We start from the raw sequence: 16049 nt of genomic DNA on the forward strand, positions 1-16049 counted from the left end.
CAGGTAGAAGAGAGCAGGTATCAGAGAGCAGGTATCAGAGAGCAGGTATAAGAGAGCAGGTATCAGAAAGCAGGTATCAGAGAGCAGGTATCAGAGAGCAGGTATCAGAGAGCAGGTATCAGAGAGCAGGTATCAGAGAGCAGGTATCAGAGAGCAGGTATAAGAGAGCAGGTATAAGAGAGCAGGTATCAGAGAGCAAGTATCAGAGAGCAGGTATCAGAGAGCAGGTATAAGACAGCAGGTATCAGAGAGCAGGTATCAGAGAGCAGGTATCAGAGAGCAAGTATCAGAGAGCAGGTATAAGAGAGCAGGTATCAAAGAGCAGGTATCAGAGAGCAGGTATCAGAGAGCAGGTATCAGAGAGCAGGTATAAGAGAGCAGGTATCAGAGAGCAGGTATCAGAGAGCAGGTATCAAAGAGCAGGTATCAGAGAGCAGGTATAAGAGAGCAGGTATCAGAGAGCAGGTATCAAAGAGCAGGTATCAGAGAGCAGGTATAGGAGAGGATTGTAATAGGTGGAGGTCCAATGAACACACAGATGTGCTTATGTTGTTTTGTAGTTGTTAGCAGACCTGGCTGTGCTCCTGCATGTACAGAGGGTTTTGCTGCTGTGGGGATATGGTGGTCACTTGAGTTTTGCCTCCACAGGATCGCAAGCAGCCAGACGTGTGTGACAGGTATTTCCACGATGTCCCCTTCGAGGCCAACTTTGCGTCGGATGTTCCCGACCTGCAGGCCATGACAGGCATGCCAGGTGTGGACGGCTTCACCCTGAAGGTGGATGCCCTGTACAAGGTTTGTAGCCCAGTTTGCAGGCAGGAAGAGCAGCACTAGCACACAGCTGGTTGTAATGAACTATCTTTCCTATATGCGGCAGATGTTTTCCCCCTTATACCCACAGTTGAAGGTTTGGCAAATGATTAATATTTCATCCATATTTCTGTTGATGTGATGAATTCGTAAAGTTTCAACCAATCACCAAGTGTTCCTTGTGGTGATTGACAGGTGGAGGCGGGGCATCAGTGGTACCTGCAGGTGATCTATGTCATCGGGCCAGAGTCTATCTCTGGTCCCCGGATACAGCGCTCGCTTAGCTACCAGCTGGCCCGTGTCCATAGCAACACTGGTGCCCACGGCAACGGCCGCCCTCGCCGCGACCTGGTGGACCGCAGCGGGCGGCTGACGCTGGACGAGTCGCTTATCTATGACAACGAAGGCGACCAGGTGAAGAACGGCACCAACATGAAGAGCCTCAGGCTGGTTGTGGAGGCCTCCGCGACCTTTAACCCCCAACTGGGCAGCTCTGTGGGCGGGGGCATCGCCGCGGTGACCCTGCTGGTGCTGGTGCTGCTGGCCTTCTGCTTGCTGTTCAGGAAGTGCCGGCGGTTGGGGAGGAAGAAGAAGAGCGCTCCCAAGATGGCGGAGGAGTACCCCCTCAACACCAAGGTGGAGGTGTGCCTGGAGAAGTGCCTGGAAAAGAACTTCAGCACCAAGCACTGCACGGTGCGCAACATCAACATCCTCAACCGGACCCAGGACATCAGCGGAAAGGTCAACGGTAAGGTCAACGCTGGGGTCAAGGTCAAGCAGGTCAACCTGGAGGTCAAACTCCAGAACAACTTGAACGATGGCACTGAAGTCTGATCCAACCCTTGTCACTCCTGCTGAGAACGGAGGATTTTAAGTGAAAACGAAAGGAAATTGTATTTTCTAAAATATTGTTTGTTATTATGGAATTCTTTGTTAATGTATTTTTATACAAGATTAAAAAGGGAAAGTGTCCGAGCTATGCAGCATCAGAATAATTTCACAACTGAGCTACCTCAGGAATCAACACAATCCACTATCAAACACCAAGCCCCACCATCGTGTGAAGTTAGGTTCTGCAAGCTTTCATTTTCCACTTTGCCATCCGACAACAATTTATTCAAGTCAGATGAAGTGTTTTGTTCTTCGACTAGTCCTCGGTAGCTCAGGCTCCAGATCGTTTTTTGGTGAATGGTTCAGTTTCTCAGCGTATTTCATTTGAGTGCCAACAATAATGAACCACTTTGAAAGTATTAAGCCTGTGTGGGTTAATAGGGTGGAAAAGGAAATCCTTTCAAGTGCAATTACACCATAATCCCTCCTCATATGCAGTTATGATCTTAAAGCCTTATGTATTTTTTAAACATATGTTACAAGTAGTATTGTAGTGCAAGTTTTACTTGAAGTTGACCATAAATAACAAAAGCTGCCCAAAAAAGTGCCATGCAGTATTTTATATTTCATGCATTTCAAATACCCAAACAGATCATCCAAAGTATTGTTCAAGGGTGTCCAATTTGACCATAGGGAACATTATTATTGTTGGCTAACCATGATGAGAAAAACAAGCATTGTGATTAACTGCACTTGTGAGTACTACTGGAAGTTGTACAATGTATCTAGCCCACTCACTCTACAGTGCTGTAACTCTATACTGGATATATTGTGGTATTTTCTCCAATATTCGTCTGCTGTTGTTTGCCTACGTTGTGCTTTCCATGTACATACCAGTTTAGTCCAACATCGACGGTATTCTTTTATTGACATAGTTTCCATTATTATGTTATGTTTCATTATATCGTGTATTTTCCAATATTACCCTCATATCATGTATTATGCATTATGGTTTATCTTCAGTTTTCTCAATAGTCTGTTGAATGATCAACACAGTGTGCTTGAGGTGAGATGACTGGTTTGACGGTTGATTTCTGAAACCCAACATCTCACTGCACTGAATGTTCTGAATCACTCCATGTTGTTTGATATCTCTCTCTCTCTCTCTCTCTCTGTCTCTCTCTCTCTGTTCATAATATTTTGTGCCTATCAAAAAACCCTGTGGGAAGTTGGGGAGATAGCATTATTTTGGTGCTATCATTTTATGGAAATAATTACAATACTGTCAGTATGATACCTGTATTTGGTGCCTTTTAAGTAATAAAAAAAAAACACACGTCCTGTCAAAATGGATTTCTATTATTTATTAGGTGACTGTTCCTGTTATTTTGGGAATGAGAGTTTTCAGGTTTCCCAAGATGTCCATCATGCCTCTGTATCGGATGTAAACCTGTGAAACTGACTCCTCAGGTATTTAAAGAGTTACCCGCGTCAACGAACAGATAGCTTTTCTTTGGCGTAGCTGGTAGTGGTCGCACTTGGCAAGTCAGAGGTTGTGCGTTTGATCCCAGCGAGTGGCGAACAACGCCTTGTAATGACGGGGCGTGGCCACGTCCGTTACATACCGTCACACCTCCACACACACGGGGTAACAGTTGACCTGCAGGATATGCATCTTTAGGATTAAAGGTAATGTATTGAGGAATAACACAAACATGTATATAAGCATTACCTCACATTTGTCAATAGACTATGCTAACCTCATTAAAATGAGCTATTGCTAGGCCAATATGATGAGCAATTGCTGACTTAACTTGTGATTTTCACTTTCCAAAGTTCACATCGTTACCTTGAATGTAGGAAGGATCAGTAACTCAGGTAAGTTTACAAGCACGTCACATCCTGCATGTCTTCACAGCAGGTCGAGGGTGTGGCGCTGAAGTGTTCCTGAGTCACGAGAGGTCGCATTGAAAATCATCAGGTCAGAACCGGCAGATATAATCAGTTTATTTTAAGAAGCTTGTTGAACGTCATACACTTTATCTTTTGTAACAGTTAAATATGTTAATCTATTCGTTTTTGTTTTGTATTAAGCTCAGTCTACTTCAATAGATTTCACCATTTCAGGCTTCCCGACACTTTGGGACGTGTCATCTGTTGCGTTTTTAACGCTCGGCTACCTTTTTCTTGTTTGTTTTAGTTTTTGCTAACGACTATCGAAATGGCTTCTTTATGGGTAAGGATACATTGGAAGTGCCTAATTAATCATTTTGATATAATTTGTCATCATATATATGAATATTTTTGTTCAGCCACTTTGCTTTAACACTGTGAAAAACAACTGCAGGATGATTTGGAGAGCTGTGTCACGGACGCTCCCAACTCTCTCACTGCAGTTGTAAGTCAACTTTACTAGAGCACCTACCGCGTTAAGGACTGGGGCTTCAACGATTCCAGATAGTTCTGCATGGATCCGTCTTGGACTTATTAAATAGGACAGGAGATACGCACTTCTTACCATCATGTCAAATGTTCGTTTGTGATGAGCTGGATTTATACTAAAAACAGATTTTCTGTGCAGACTGGGGGCAGGGGGACCATCCAACCCAAAGCTAACTTCAGTGCAACAGAAGATGCTGTGGCTCTTAAAAAAGCCATGAAGGGATTAGGTGACAACACGTTTTTCATTCATTGCTGTCATCTGTCATCGGTCTGAACCGATGTATAATCCTGTACGGATTCGACTGTAAAAAAAATGTATATGTTCATGAACTGCTTTTAAGTTTTGAATGATTTAGGCCTCTGGAGAGTTGACAAAGAAGCTCCTCAAAACAGTGAACACGGTCATCAACTGGCACATTAGCAGTCTCTGTGTTGTCATACAGCAGCTTTGGCTTTGCTTTCCAGGCACCACAGAGAAGACTCTGATTGACATCTTAACTCACAGGACTAATGCTCAGCGTCAGTCGATCTGTAAAGCTTATCTGGAAGACACTGGCAAAGTAAGAGCTCTCTCTCTTACAATCTATCTCCTTTTCTCTATCTCTCTCTCACTTTCTCTATCTCTCTCACTTTCTTTATCTCTTTCACTGTCTATCTGTCTAACTGGCTATCTGTCTATCTCTTTGACTCTTCTCTCTATTTCTCTGTATGTCTCCTGCTCTTTCTCTGATGTTATGAGGACAGCTACACCATCTCATCCTACTGACCTGTGTTTCTACCAGACGTTGTTGCAGGACCTGAAAGGCGACACCCATGGGCACTTTGAAAAGCTGCTGGTGGCCCTGGCCACGCCCCCAGCCTTGTACGACTGTCAGGAAGTCGGGAGAGCCATGGAGGTGAGCCACCTCGTCATGTACTTCCTGTGTTGTTTGAGTGGTCTAAACCATCCCAGCTCACTGGAGAACTGTCCTCTCACAGGGAGTTGGAACCAATGACAGCATCTTGATAGAAATCTTCTCTTCAAGGTCCAACCAACAGATAAAACTGCTCTGTGATGCCTATTTGAAAGGTAAGCATTGAGAGTTGAACTCACTTTTTGTTACCCTCCATAAGTCAACAAGGCCTGAATGTTCAGATGGATGGACCACTCCCGTCCTGTGTGTATCTTCCACAGAAACAGAGAGGAAGTTGACTTTTGATCTTAAGAAGGAAACCACAAAAGAATTCGGCACCGCTATTCTCCTCCTTGCTGAAGTATGTCCTGCTAGACTCCACACTAGAACCCAGTTAAATTGTGGCAGAAGCCAAATGATGGCTGAATTATCAAATTGAAAATACAGAATCCAAACTATACGGTCAGTGCCAGTAAAGTGATCAGATATCTTGTGTAAATGTGTTGTTGTTTGCCAGGGCAAGAGAGATGAGAGCACACAGGTGGATGCAGGGAAAGCAAAAGAAGATGCCAAGGTAGCATAGCGATATCTTTTACCTCTCAATCAACTGTCAGTGTCTTCATAACATGAGAACACATCACACCCTGATGGAGAAGTAAGAGAGATGTTTGTGGATCTGCCGTCACCAGGCTTTGTACAATGCTGGAGAGAAGAAGTGGGGAACGGATGAGGACAAGTTCATAGAGATCCTGTGCCAGAGAAGCGTTCCTCAACTCAGACAAAGTAGGTCCCCACCTCTGTCCTGAACTAAACAGTTAAACGCCCTTGAGTTAAAGTAAGGACTTCTGATATCTGAATGACTTGATGTCGGTACCTGCTTCTGCCTCGCCAGCACTGGTGGAGTACCACAGCCTCAGTGGGAAGACGCTTCAGCAGAGCATTGAGGGGGAGATGTCTGGACCTCTGGAAGACCTGCTGGTGGCTATCGGTAGTAAAAACACTGTCGTCAGATACCACAGTTTTTTCATTGTACTGGTGGTCAATTTTGGTTGTTATTGTTAGATGCCGTGATTAGCCAGCTAACAGAATGCGTTGTTAAACGACAGGAACAACATGCTGGACTGTGTGACTAACCTGATGTTAGCGCTGATGCTAACAAAGGTTTATTTGTGTTCTTTTACCAGTGAAGTGTGTGAAGAGTGTCCCTGCATACTTTGCTGAGCTCCTCCATCAGAGCATGAAGGTACCTCAGCCTGTCTCATCATGTGACCCAGGGTTCCACAAGAGCACCCTGGACTGTGACCCAGGGTTCAAGAGCACCCTGGAGAAGAGCGCACCCAGGGCTCCATGTGTGTTTGTGTTGATCATGCCTGCTGTCTGAGTGTGTGTGTGCTTGCAGGGAGGGGGCACCAACGAGGCCACACTCATCCGCATCATGGTGAGCCGCTCGGAGGTAGACCTGCTGGACATCAGGGCTGAGTTCAAGAAGCAGTACCAGCACTCCCTGCACTCTGCCATCAAGGTGAGGAGAGGAGGTGGGGAGGTTATGGTGAAGGTTATCCTGGAGGATGTGGGGGGCATGGCCTAAGTGTGGGTGTGGCCTAAATGTGGGCGTGGCCTATGTGTGGGCGTGGCCTACGTGTGGACTCTGGTTTTGAGTCCTTCCCTGTCCTTCCATCTCTAGTCTGACGTGTCCGGCGACCTGGAGGCCTGTCTGCTGGAGATCTGTGGAGGGGACGACTGACTCCACTCCGGGGATGACTGACTCTACTCCGGGGATGACTGACTCTACTCTGGGGATGACTGACTCCACTCCGGGGATGACTGACTCTACTCTGGGGATGACTGACTCCACTCCGGGGATGACTGACTCCACTCCGGGGACGACTGACTCCACTCCGGGGACGACTGACTCTACTCCGGGGACGACTGACTCCACTCCGGGGACGACTGACTCTACTCCGGGGATGACTGACTCTACTCCGGGGATGACTGACTCTACTCCGGGGATGACTGACTCCACTCCGGGGATGACTGACTCACTCCAGGAGAGACCTCAGAGACTGTTCTGTTGGTCTTTAGGACAGTACTGACACTTCCTACTGCATCTACACTCAGATATTTCAATAAATCAATACTCATATTTCTGTTATCTACTTTTTTTCAAATGAAACTCTTTAAAGAGAGAAAATTAAAGCATATACATGCAGTTGATAGTACAGGAAATGATAAAAGTTTGAATGTACATAAACGGTACAACTGTATGAGGGTGTCAGGATAGAACAGCTAACTTAAGAGCCACGAGACTTAAGGTGGTTAGAAAGTTTATTTTCTCTCTTCAAAGTCTGATACCCATCAAAACTTAGAAGACTGTACTGACCCTCTGGAGTAGACGATGCATGATAGGACCTTCTCATCTGGTTCTCCTCAACTCGTGGTTCCTCGAGATATGTGGTTAGAGGTACAGTTGAGGTACACAATCTTTACAGTGCAAACATTAAGAATTTAATAGCGAAAAGGAAGGTTGTTGATGTTTGCTTAACAGTTTGTCAAGCATGTTTTGAGTCATGCAATAAACATGTACTGTGTAAGTTATGCTGTTCAGGCAAACATCATTGGAAAGTTGACATAATACATAACCTATGTAATAAAAACACCAACTATGTGCTACTTTGTGTTTGTAGGTGGTTCATTCCTAGCTTCTCTCTGTTTGTAAACACAGTATTCAGTATTCCAACCTCATTGTGTCCTGGCTCCTCTGTCTGAGAGTGTCCAGTGTTCTGCTCCTCTCTCTTGCCAACCGTCTCTGGAGGAGGGGATCCCTCTCTGAATTGCTCCTCCCAAGGTTTCTTCCATTTTTTCTCCCGTTGGGAGTTTTCTGGGAGTTTTTCCTTGTCTTCCTTGAGGGTTTAGGTTGGTTGAGGGGCAGTTCTATGGGCGTATGTGAAGCCCTCTGTGACATGCTTGCGTGTAAAAAGGGCTATACAAATAAATTTGATTTGATTTGATTTTGAGAGTGTCCAGCAGATGGAGATGGTGTCTCTTCAGACCAACGGGACTTGGGGCTGTGACTGGTCTCCTTGATACTACTGCCTCAATGTTAGGATCCCCTTTTCTCTCTGAGGATAGGATTCCTCATTTACACACAGATTGGTTATAAAGAGGGTTCATTCCTGTTTTGCTCCTAACGACAGAACCTGGTTTCAGCTCTCAGCACCGAGGCCTCTGAGCTGGCCTGCTAGCATCTGTTACCTCGCTGGAGGGCAAGACACGGGCCGGCTCTGAGGCGGGCCTGTAGTCCGTTAAGGAAGTTGGTAAATCAATGCATCTCATTTTCCACAACCTTGGAATCCCTGAGTTTAATGCTGTAAGACTTGGGAAAGAGGTTCTAGGAATACAAACGCTGCCTTTTGTTGGTGTTGAGGATGGTTGGAGGTTACAAAAATTATTTTGAAGAAAGAAATAGAACAAGAGAAAAACATCTGAAACATGTAGGAGCAGCATCCTTTAATATAACTGTCCTGCTTGGGCTCTTCGTCTTTGTTTCAACGAGTGGGAGAGAAAAGAAATACTTCCAAACAACATATTTATCTTCCCACTTGTGTGTGTGTGTGCGTTTGTGTGTCTGTGTATTGTGGAGTGAGATGACATTTCGGTGAGTAAAAAGGTTGCTTTAGTAAAGATGCTAGATTGCGATTCCTGTCTTTCTAGGCATTCTTATCAAGACCACGGAGTCGACAATGTAACTGGTAAGACAATAGGGATCCCACCCAGGAAACAGTTTGAAACAGCTTTGTTCACAAAGTTGTGTGTGGAGAAGCAGCCCTGTGGAGAAACACCGACAGCTGGCTGCAGGTCTGGAGCAGCAACGTGAGCGAGCCCCTCGCTGCACCAGGACGCAGGCAGATAGTCATGTGACTGTCATCCATCTCTTATGTCATCACGGATTGAGCCATGTGCTTTGTATGGTCCAGTGATCTAGTCCAGGCCTTCTCAATGCTAGACCCCAGCCCTGCATGGTTAGATGTTTCCCTGCTCCAACACACCTATTCAAATGAATGGGTTTCATCAGGCTTCTGTTGAACTTGATAATAACCTGTTTGAATCAGGTGTGTCAGAGCAGGGAAACATCAAATATCTAACATCCTTGACTGAGCCTTGGTGTAAAATGTCTGGATTTGTTTAACTGGTGTAACTCTATAGTTATGAGATTAGTTTTTTCATCATCTAGGAGGCAAAAAGCAGGACTGTTGTTGAACAAATTTAAACCTTTATGTGTAACTGTTAAAAGTGTGGATAACTAGTTGTGCAATGACTGTCACATGCTAGTGATGCCACTTCCTATATCACTTGGAAAATCCCCTCTGACGGACACCTACAGTAACTCAACGCACAACAACACAAAACCAAACTGCAACATGACACCTACATCGAATAAATCATTTTATTTTGGAATAACAGATAGTGCACCGAATATGATAGAATGACACTTGTCACATGTCATACAAGGTAGCCTACGTTTCTTACTCATAAGGCCCTTACTTCTAATTTCAACTTGAATGTATGAATCAATCGACAAGATGTTGACACGTTGTCGACACGTTGTTATGATCAGTGACCTATGCACTTTTGTAAAGGTCTCTCTCGGAAATCGCTTTGGATAAAAGCGTCTCCTAAATGAATAAATGTAAATGAATAAATGTAAGATGAGACCAAACACTAGCATAACACATGTAAATCGGTTGTGTTCTTCCTCGACCGAAGGTGAAACGCATAGACAGTCATTCACTCCACCCCATCAGAGAAGCGCATTGTCTGCGTTCGCTTTCCTTACACCAATCATAACAATAGGAAGGGAAGGACAGCGCCTGGGTTAGGTTGTCAGTCTGGGCAATAACAAACCACCCACTTATTTGTTCTAGGAGTCACGAGAGTTCGGTGAGGAGAAGGAAGAAGACACGAGGTGACCGAATATTAAACAAACGATCGTGGTTGCACGTAAATATTGTGCACTGGGTAGAAATTACCCTCGGATGTTGACAGAATTTGCGACGCTGAAGCTTGCTATTTCGATCAGTGATAGTAAAAGCCAGCTAGCCAACACGCTAGCTACCTAACGCTTGCATCTGCAGCTGAAGACCAAAAGTTGCAGCGTGGTGAACGTGTTCTTCGGTCAAGAAACGCTTTGAACGAATTATATGCCATTGAGCCACTGCGAAGCCACTGAACGTGTTGGGAGCACCGGTCGCAAGGGTGTCACACGCTTTATTGTGTCGCTTGAGAATGCTTGCTGCCTGTGGTGGCTGACTGAATTGTCGACTATCGGGGTCCAACCCCATGCTTGCAGGAATGCGTGCTAGCTTGCCAGCTAGTTAGCGTCTGTTCTATGTTACCCGAGTTATTGACATTGGCTATCACATTTAGACCCCTAAAGACGACCAGCAACCACATCTGTTCTCTAGTCTTCAGACTGAACGCTGGGCAACATTATCCTATTGTGATTGACGCCTTGTCATGATAGTCCGCTCAAATTAAAGCTAGCTAGCTAGCCAGCTAATTTGGAGTCTTCTGAAGAGCTAAGACGCAGAGTATGCAGGATAAAAAAAGATTAGGGATTAGTAGATAGGGGACACTGGAATTATCAATTAGATATAATCTGTAGCTGCAAGGACTGTATTTGTAAGTCTAGAAAGAAAGAATGAAGAAGTTTTCGCGAATGCCAAAGTCTGAAAGCGGGGGACTTGGAGGTGGGTCCGGCTCCTGCTCCAGCTCTGGAGTCAGCAACTACTTCGGGAAAGTGTTTGCTGTCGGGCGATATCAGGTCACGGTGGAAGAGCTAATTGCCGAAGGTAAGTCCATGTGCAATGCCCACATTCTCACGTCACATATAACATAAATCAATAGTATACCTGCCCTACAAAGCAATGCACCAATATAGTGGGCAACACACAGTCCACGATGGTGGTCCACGATGGTGGACTGCGTGGGTGGAGTTGTTAATCATCGATGTTTGCTGACAGTTGTCTAACAAGACAGATCTGTCAATTTCCAATGTCATTTTTATGTGAATGGACTGAATGAGAATATCACAAAATTTCGACACATTTTCTAATCAGGTGGTCGTTTGAATTCAGTGAAATCACAGTGATTTAAAAGTCTCTGGCCTAACCTCTAGCTGTCACCGAGGCCAGGATCCCCTTCAAGCAGGAAACAACCTCTCAGCCTCGCAACTGTTTGGCTAAATCAATACATTAGTCTTTGGGGTTTTGCCAGTGTCTTGTCTTGTGTTGTCAAACACGTACCACGTTCTGTTTGATCTATTCTGTTATCATGGTTGGCTACATATAGCATTGCTTGGACCAAGGTTGGGGCAAATGTTTCAAGTGCATTTAGTTTCTGTCCTTTTTTTAGTTGTTTATCAGAGAATAAAGCGTATAGGCCAATCATTGAACTAGCACACCCACACACTGTCCCAACTAAAGCTCTCTCCTCATTTACCATAAAAGGAAATCCTCATTTACCATAAAAGGTTTTTAAGTCAACTTGTATTTCTCAACTTCCTACTTCAGAACCTCTTAGCATGCCAAAGACTAACTGGCTGTTGTGCTTCTGATGAATAGTACTTGGCTTTGTGATAGATTTAAACTGCAGTGGATTAAAACGGACATACAAAAAGCAGCCAGCTAACATTTTCTATTCATTGAAATAGACTGTTGTTGACCGTGCTCTAGAAGTACCCAAAATACACAATTGGAGAAGTGGGGAGAGAATGAGGAAGCTGGGGCAGACTGAGTTGGTCCAACATTCTGGTTTAGTGTTGTTCCCCAACAGAGCCTCCAGTTGGCCCGTCATCCTTTAAACCATGACATTCCTCCAATGTGACAAATTAATTTACTTGTAGGCTAATGATTGGTGCCAAGGAAGGTTGTTCCTTTCAACAGTACCCTTTGTGTCATGCCCATGACACTCACCTAACCAGGATGTTGGTTATTGAACCCAGTTAGGCTGTGCAACTAATGTGCGTGTATATATATTAAAAAAAACAAGATCTCCAGCATGAGGGAAGCTTCCCCTTCAGTTTATGTACAGCACACTAAGGGAAACCTCCAGCAGAGCCAGTGGACTCCTCAGTAACTAACCCTAACTCTTCAGTAGACTGTCTGGGTAGCAGAGGTTCCAGCAGGGTTCCAGCATGAGGTAGGTTCTAGTCCTTAAGGTAGACTCTAAGGCACGCTCTAAGGCACGCTCCAGCACATCCTTCTGATGTGAAGGGCTTCCAGGAGAGCCCTGCCCCTAGCCTGGCCCCCGGCCCTGCCCCTAGCCTGGCCCCAGGCCCTGCCCCTAGCCTGGCCCCCGGCCCTGCCCCTAGCCTGGCCCCCGGCCCTGCCCCTAGCCTGGCCCCCGGCCCTGCCCCTCGCCTGGCCCTGGGCCCTGCCCCTCGCCTGGCCCTGGGCCCTGCCCCTAGCCTGGCCCCTGGCCCTGCCCCTAGCCTGGCCCCTGGCCCTGCCCCTAGCCTGGCCCCCGGTGCTGGAGGACGGTGAGGGCAGACACCTCATCAGCATGCAGGCTTGTCCGACCTGTCCGGCCTGCTGCTGGCAGGCAGGGAGCTGCTAGCCTGACGCTCACTGAATCATGGGCTGCTTATCGGGGCCTCACCCTGGGCCACACCCGGCCTCTACTCAGGGCCTCACCCTGGGCCACACCCGGCCTCTACTCAGGGCCTCACCCTGGGCCTCACCCAGCCTCTACTCAGGGCCTCACCCTGGGCCTCACCCAGCCTCTACTCAGGGCCTCACCCAGCCTCTACTCAGGGCCTCACCCTGGGCCTCACCCAGCCTCTACTCAGGGCCTCACCCAGCCTTTACTCAGGGCCTCACCCTGGGCCTCACCCAGCCTTTACTCAGGGCCTCACCCAGCCTCTACTCAGGGCCTCACCCAGCCTCTACTCAGGGCCTCACCCAGCCTCTACTCAGGGCCTCACCCAGCCTCTACTCAGCATGTCTGCTGCAGCAGCAGGTTCCCTCAGAGCCTCCTCTCTGGATGAAGCTGCTGATGGCAGTTGCCTTCATTACTTTATCCTATGTGGACATGTTTGGTTTACATGCACAAAAACGTACATGCACATGTTTGAATACTAAACAATAAACTTCTTCAACGTTGACATGTTTTATTTGTTGTTAGTCCCATATCTGCAGAGTTGAGCAGGAACTTGCTCATTTCCCCTCCTTGCCCTCTGTGGTCTGGCTTGTCAGTGAAGGATTCAGACATTAGAAGATAGTCTCAGGAAACATCTGCATGCAGGTCACCGTGCTTGTCCTCCCCTCCAGCACACACTCCCTCAAACACCAAGCTGCAGCACGTTACTTGCAGATTACATTAACTATAGGGCTCCAACCAACAAATATTTACATAATCGATTAATGATTATTTGTAATTCCATAAGAAAAAAGAAAACATCCGAATTGATGGTATTTACACAGTTCCTATGTAACTACAGTGTTTTTAAGGTATTGTTATGTAGTTAATGTAGCCTAACCTTGAAGTAATGTGTCGCTCAGTAATTTGTCTTTGACCATTGACAGCAACCCACACCCTCCCAGAGGAATAGTAGGCCTGTTTGGAAATGGTAGAAGAGTAGAAAGAGTTTTCATTAAATGGCATTTTTTTGTGGCACACAAGGTTTCTGCCAGATTGTGTTTGGTATAAGGCTGTCCTTAGTAAACAGACTGGCTTCCCTCTAGCTACACCAACTAAAGACAGACTGAACTTGGGGGACCTGGTTGTGAGGCCGTGCTGTTCAGGAACATATGGTCTTGTTGGGTGTATATGTGTACATTGCAAACAGCCTATATTTACATCCATACGCAACTTCTTGGAAAACTGAGACCAGACTTTTGTCAGAAAAAGTGATTTCTGTAATACCAGGTTTACAAGATGACCTCAACCTTAAGTTGGAGAAATAATAGTTCCCACATTTTCAGGATCCATTTTGATCTCTTTTGTGCTCAATCTTAAAGGTGTAAATGTAGAGAACATTGAGGCATTGTTTGTGGCTTCACAGTGTAGCAGCGTAGGAGGGTCTGTCAGCATGTTGAGCTGGAGAGGACGCTGGCTCCACAGGAGTTCCATTTTCAGTCAGCAAGTAATCCTGAAACGGACACTGAATGTTCTGGGAATGTCTGGTGAAGGGTCTTCCATACTTTTTAATTCAGTCTGATTTTGGTCCAGCGAGCTGACCCTGCAGGAGCTCCCGGGGGAGGCCCAGGGGGTTTCAGAGATGCCATCCTCATGCAGATAATACAGCCCTAACCCAAGCACACCCACAGAGGAGCATGTAAACACTAGAAGCTCAAACAGGGTTTCCATGCAAACAGCTGGTGTGTTCTCAGTGAACAAATGTCCTATACAAAGTCCAACACAAGTTTCAGGCAGAAGTTCATGACTGACTTGACGTGTTCTATGTGTAACATGGTGTGCTTGCTGTCCACATGGTTTCAATTCAGTTTGAAAGATTTCATTCATTTAAATGGCATCATCATATGTGTTACTTTAACTTAATGTCTGATACTGTAAAAGATATGCAGAGTTCACCCGACAGAGAGAGCCTGCCTCAAAACAATTGTGTAAAAATGTTTTAGTGATCACTCACTAATTCATTGAAATTATTTCTTCTTAGCTAAGATTCTAACATTTGATGCTGTGTATTGCTAGCCTGGTCCTAACCAGACTCTCGTACATTTCATTTGTACAGAGAGTCTGGCCTCGCTCCATTGTCAAGCGTTGACTTCCTTTTCCCGAACCCCGTGGGGAGGAGGGCCACAACATCATGGCCACCAACAAAACTCAGCAAAACTTGTTCTTGCTCCGGCTTTAGTTGTTGGATATTCGGCAGCGTTACCACAACGGACCGAATGGCTTCCCTCGCATCTTCTCCGCCGCTATTACGGAACTACAACACAAACTAGCTCACAACATCAACGTCATTTTTCTCAGCCACTCCCTCTGTTCGATGATTGGCCGGTTACAAATCAACCTGCAAAATCTGACTTACATATTGAATGGCCAGACCGAGTACAGAAGCAAAATCCAAATTGAGCGGAAGTACGTAGGAGGGCACAGCCAGGCTTGTGTATTGCATGAGAGTCTTCACAATTCCCTGTTGTTTAAAAATCAATGTTATGGTCCTATGCAGCCTAAGGTCCATCTGATCATCCTATCTTCCTTCAGCGGAACGTGGGGAAAATGCCTCCCTTTGACATTATTTGCATACTGTACGAGTGATGAATGGTTAGATTGTGCTCTTTTGTCCCAGCAGCCTGTGAGAGTGTTAGGGTTAGGGCTGGTACTGTGCAGTGCTGGGCCCCAGGTCGAGCCTTTGTGTCTGCTCATTCAGGGCCTCCATATCTGCCTCTCCTCATCTGCTTCTCCATATCTGCCTCTCCATATCTGCCTCTCCATATCTGCCTCTCCACATCTGCCTCTCCACATCTGCCTCTCCATATCTGCCTCTCCATATCTGCCTCTCCATATCTGCCTCTCCATATCTGCCTCTCCATATCTGCCTCTCCATATCTGCCTCTCCATATCTGCCTCTCCATATCTGCCTCTCCATATCTGCCTCTCCATATCTGCCTCTCCATATCTGCCTCTCCATATCTGCCTCTCTATATCTGCCTCTCTATATCTGCCTCTCTATATCTGCCTCTCTATATCTGCCTCTCTATATCTGCCTCTCTATATCTGCCTCTCCATATCTGCCTCTCCATATCTGCCTCTCCATATCTGCCTCTCCATATCTGCCTCTCCATATCTGCCTCTCCTTACAACCTCACACCTGTGTTGTTCTTCCAATCATCACTTGAAATCACCCAGAATAGTCCAGTCTGCTGAGGAGAGGCAGATGAGAGGTGTAACTTTTATTAAAATCTCATGTGTTTTGGGGGGTTATACTTATGTTAACATGGAGGCAGAGGTTATTTATGAGTGGCATGTTTGCGACGTTAGGGCCGATCCTAACTGTGTTTGTCACAATCTGAGCACATGAGCTGCAGTGTGTCAGCTCTTCATACGGGT

General features: G+C 46.0%; 3 protein-coding genes across 3 annotated transcripts in view; all 3 read left to right on the plus strand.

The window, feature by feature from the left end:
• The window catches only part of fras1 (Fraser extracellular matrix complex subunit 1), a 100298-nt gene extending 97331 nt beyond the window's left edge, over positions 1 to 2967 (plus strand). Inside the window, exons 72-73 of the mRNA XM_084694871.1 lie at positions 649 to 795; positions 1006 to 2967. Of these exons, the coding sequence (XP_084550997.1) occupies positions 649 to 795; positions 1006 to 1644 (786 nt within the window). The 3' untranslated portion in view covers positions 1645 to 2967. The remainder of the gene's footprint in view (positions 1 to 648; positions 796 to 1005) is intronic.
• Positions 2968 to 3543: 576 nt separating this feature from the next.
• On the plus strand, positions 3544 to 7119 carry anxa3a (annexin A3a). Its single transcript, XM_084695030.1, has 14 exons — positions 3544 to 3622; positions 3842 to 3877; positions 3989 to 4039; positions 4223 to 4310; positions 4549 to 4643; positions 4866 to 4979; positions 5062 to 5152; positions 5258 to 5337; positions 5494 to 5550; positions 5666 to 5759; positions 5869 to 5964; positions 6161 to 6219; positions 6376 to 6498; positions 6661 to 7119. Exons 2-14 carry the CDS (start codon positions 3863 to 3865, stop codon positions 6718 to 6720), a joined length of 1023 nt encoding a protein of 340 aa, XP_084551156.1. The 5' UTR covers positions 3544 to 3622; positions 3842 to 3862; the 3' UTR covers positions 6721 to 7119.
• A 2684-nt stretch (positions 7120 to 9803) lies between these two features.
• The window catches only part of bmp2k (BMP2 inducible kinase), a 30041-nt gene continuing 23795 nt past the window's right edge, over positions 9804 to 16049 (plus strand). Inside the window, exon 1 of the mRNA XM_084694336.1 lies at positions 9804 to 10825. Coding sequence (XP_084550462.1) covers positions 10675 to 10825 — 151 coding nt within the window. The 5' untranslated portion in view covers positions 9804 to 10674. The remainder of the gene's footprint in view (positions 10826 to 16049) is intronic.

Source organism: Hypomesus nipponensis, chromosome 28, assembly GCF_054491055.1.
Source record: "Hypomesus nipponensis isolate SF chromosome 28, ASM5449105v1, whole genome shotgun sequence".
Taxonomy (NCBI): Eukaryota; Metazoa; Chordata; class Actinopteri; order Osmeriformes; family Osmeridae; genus Hypomesus; species Hypomesus nipponensis.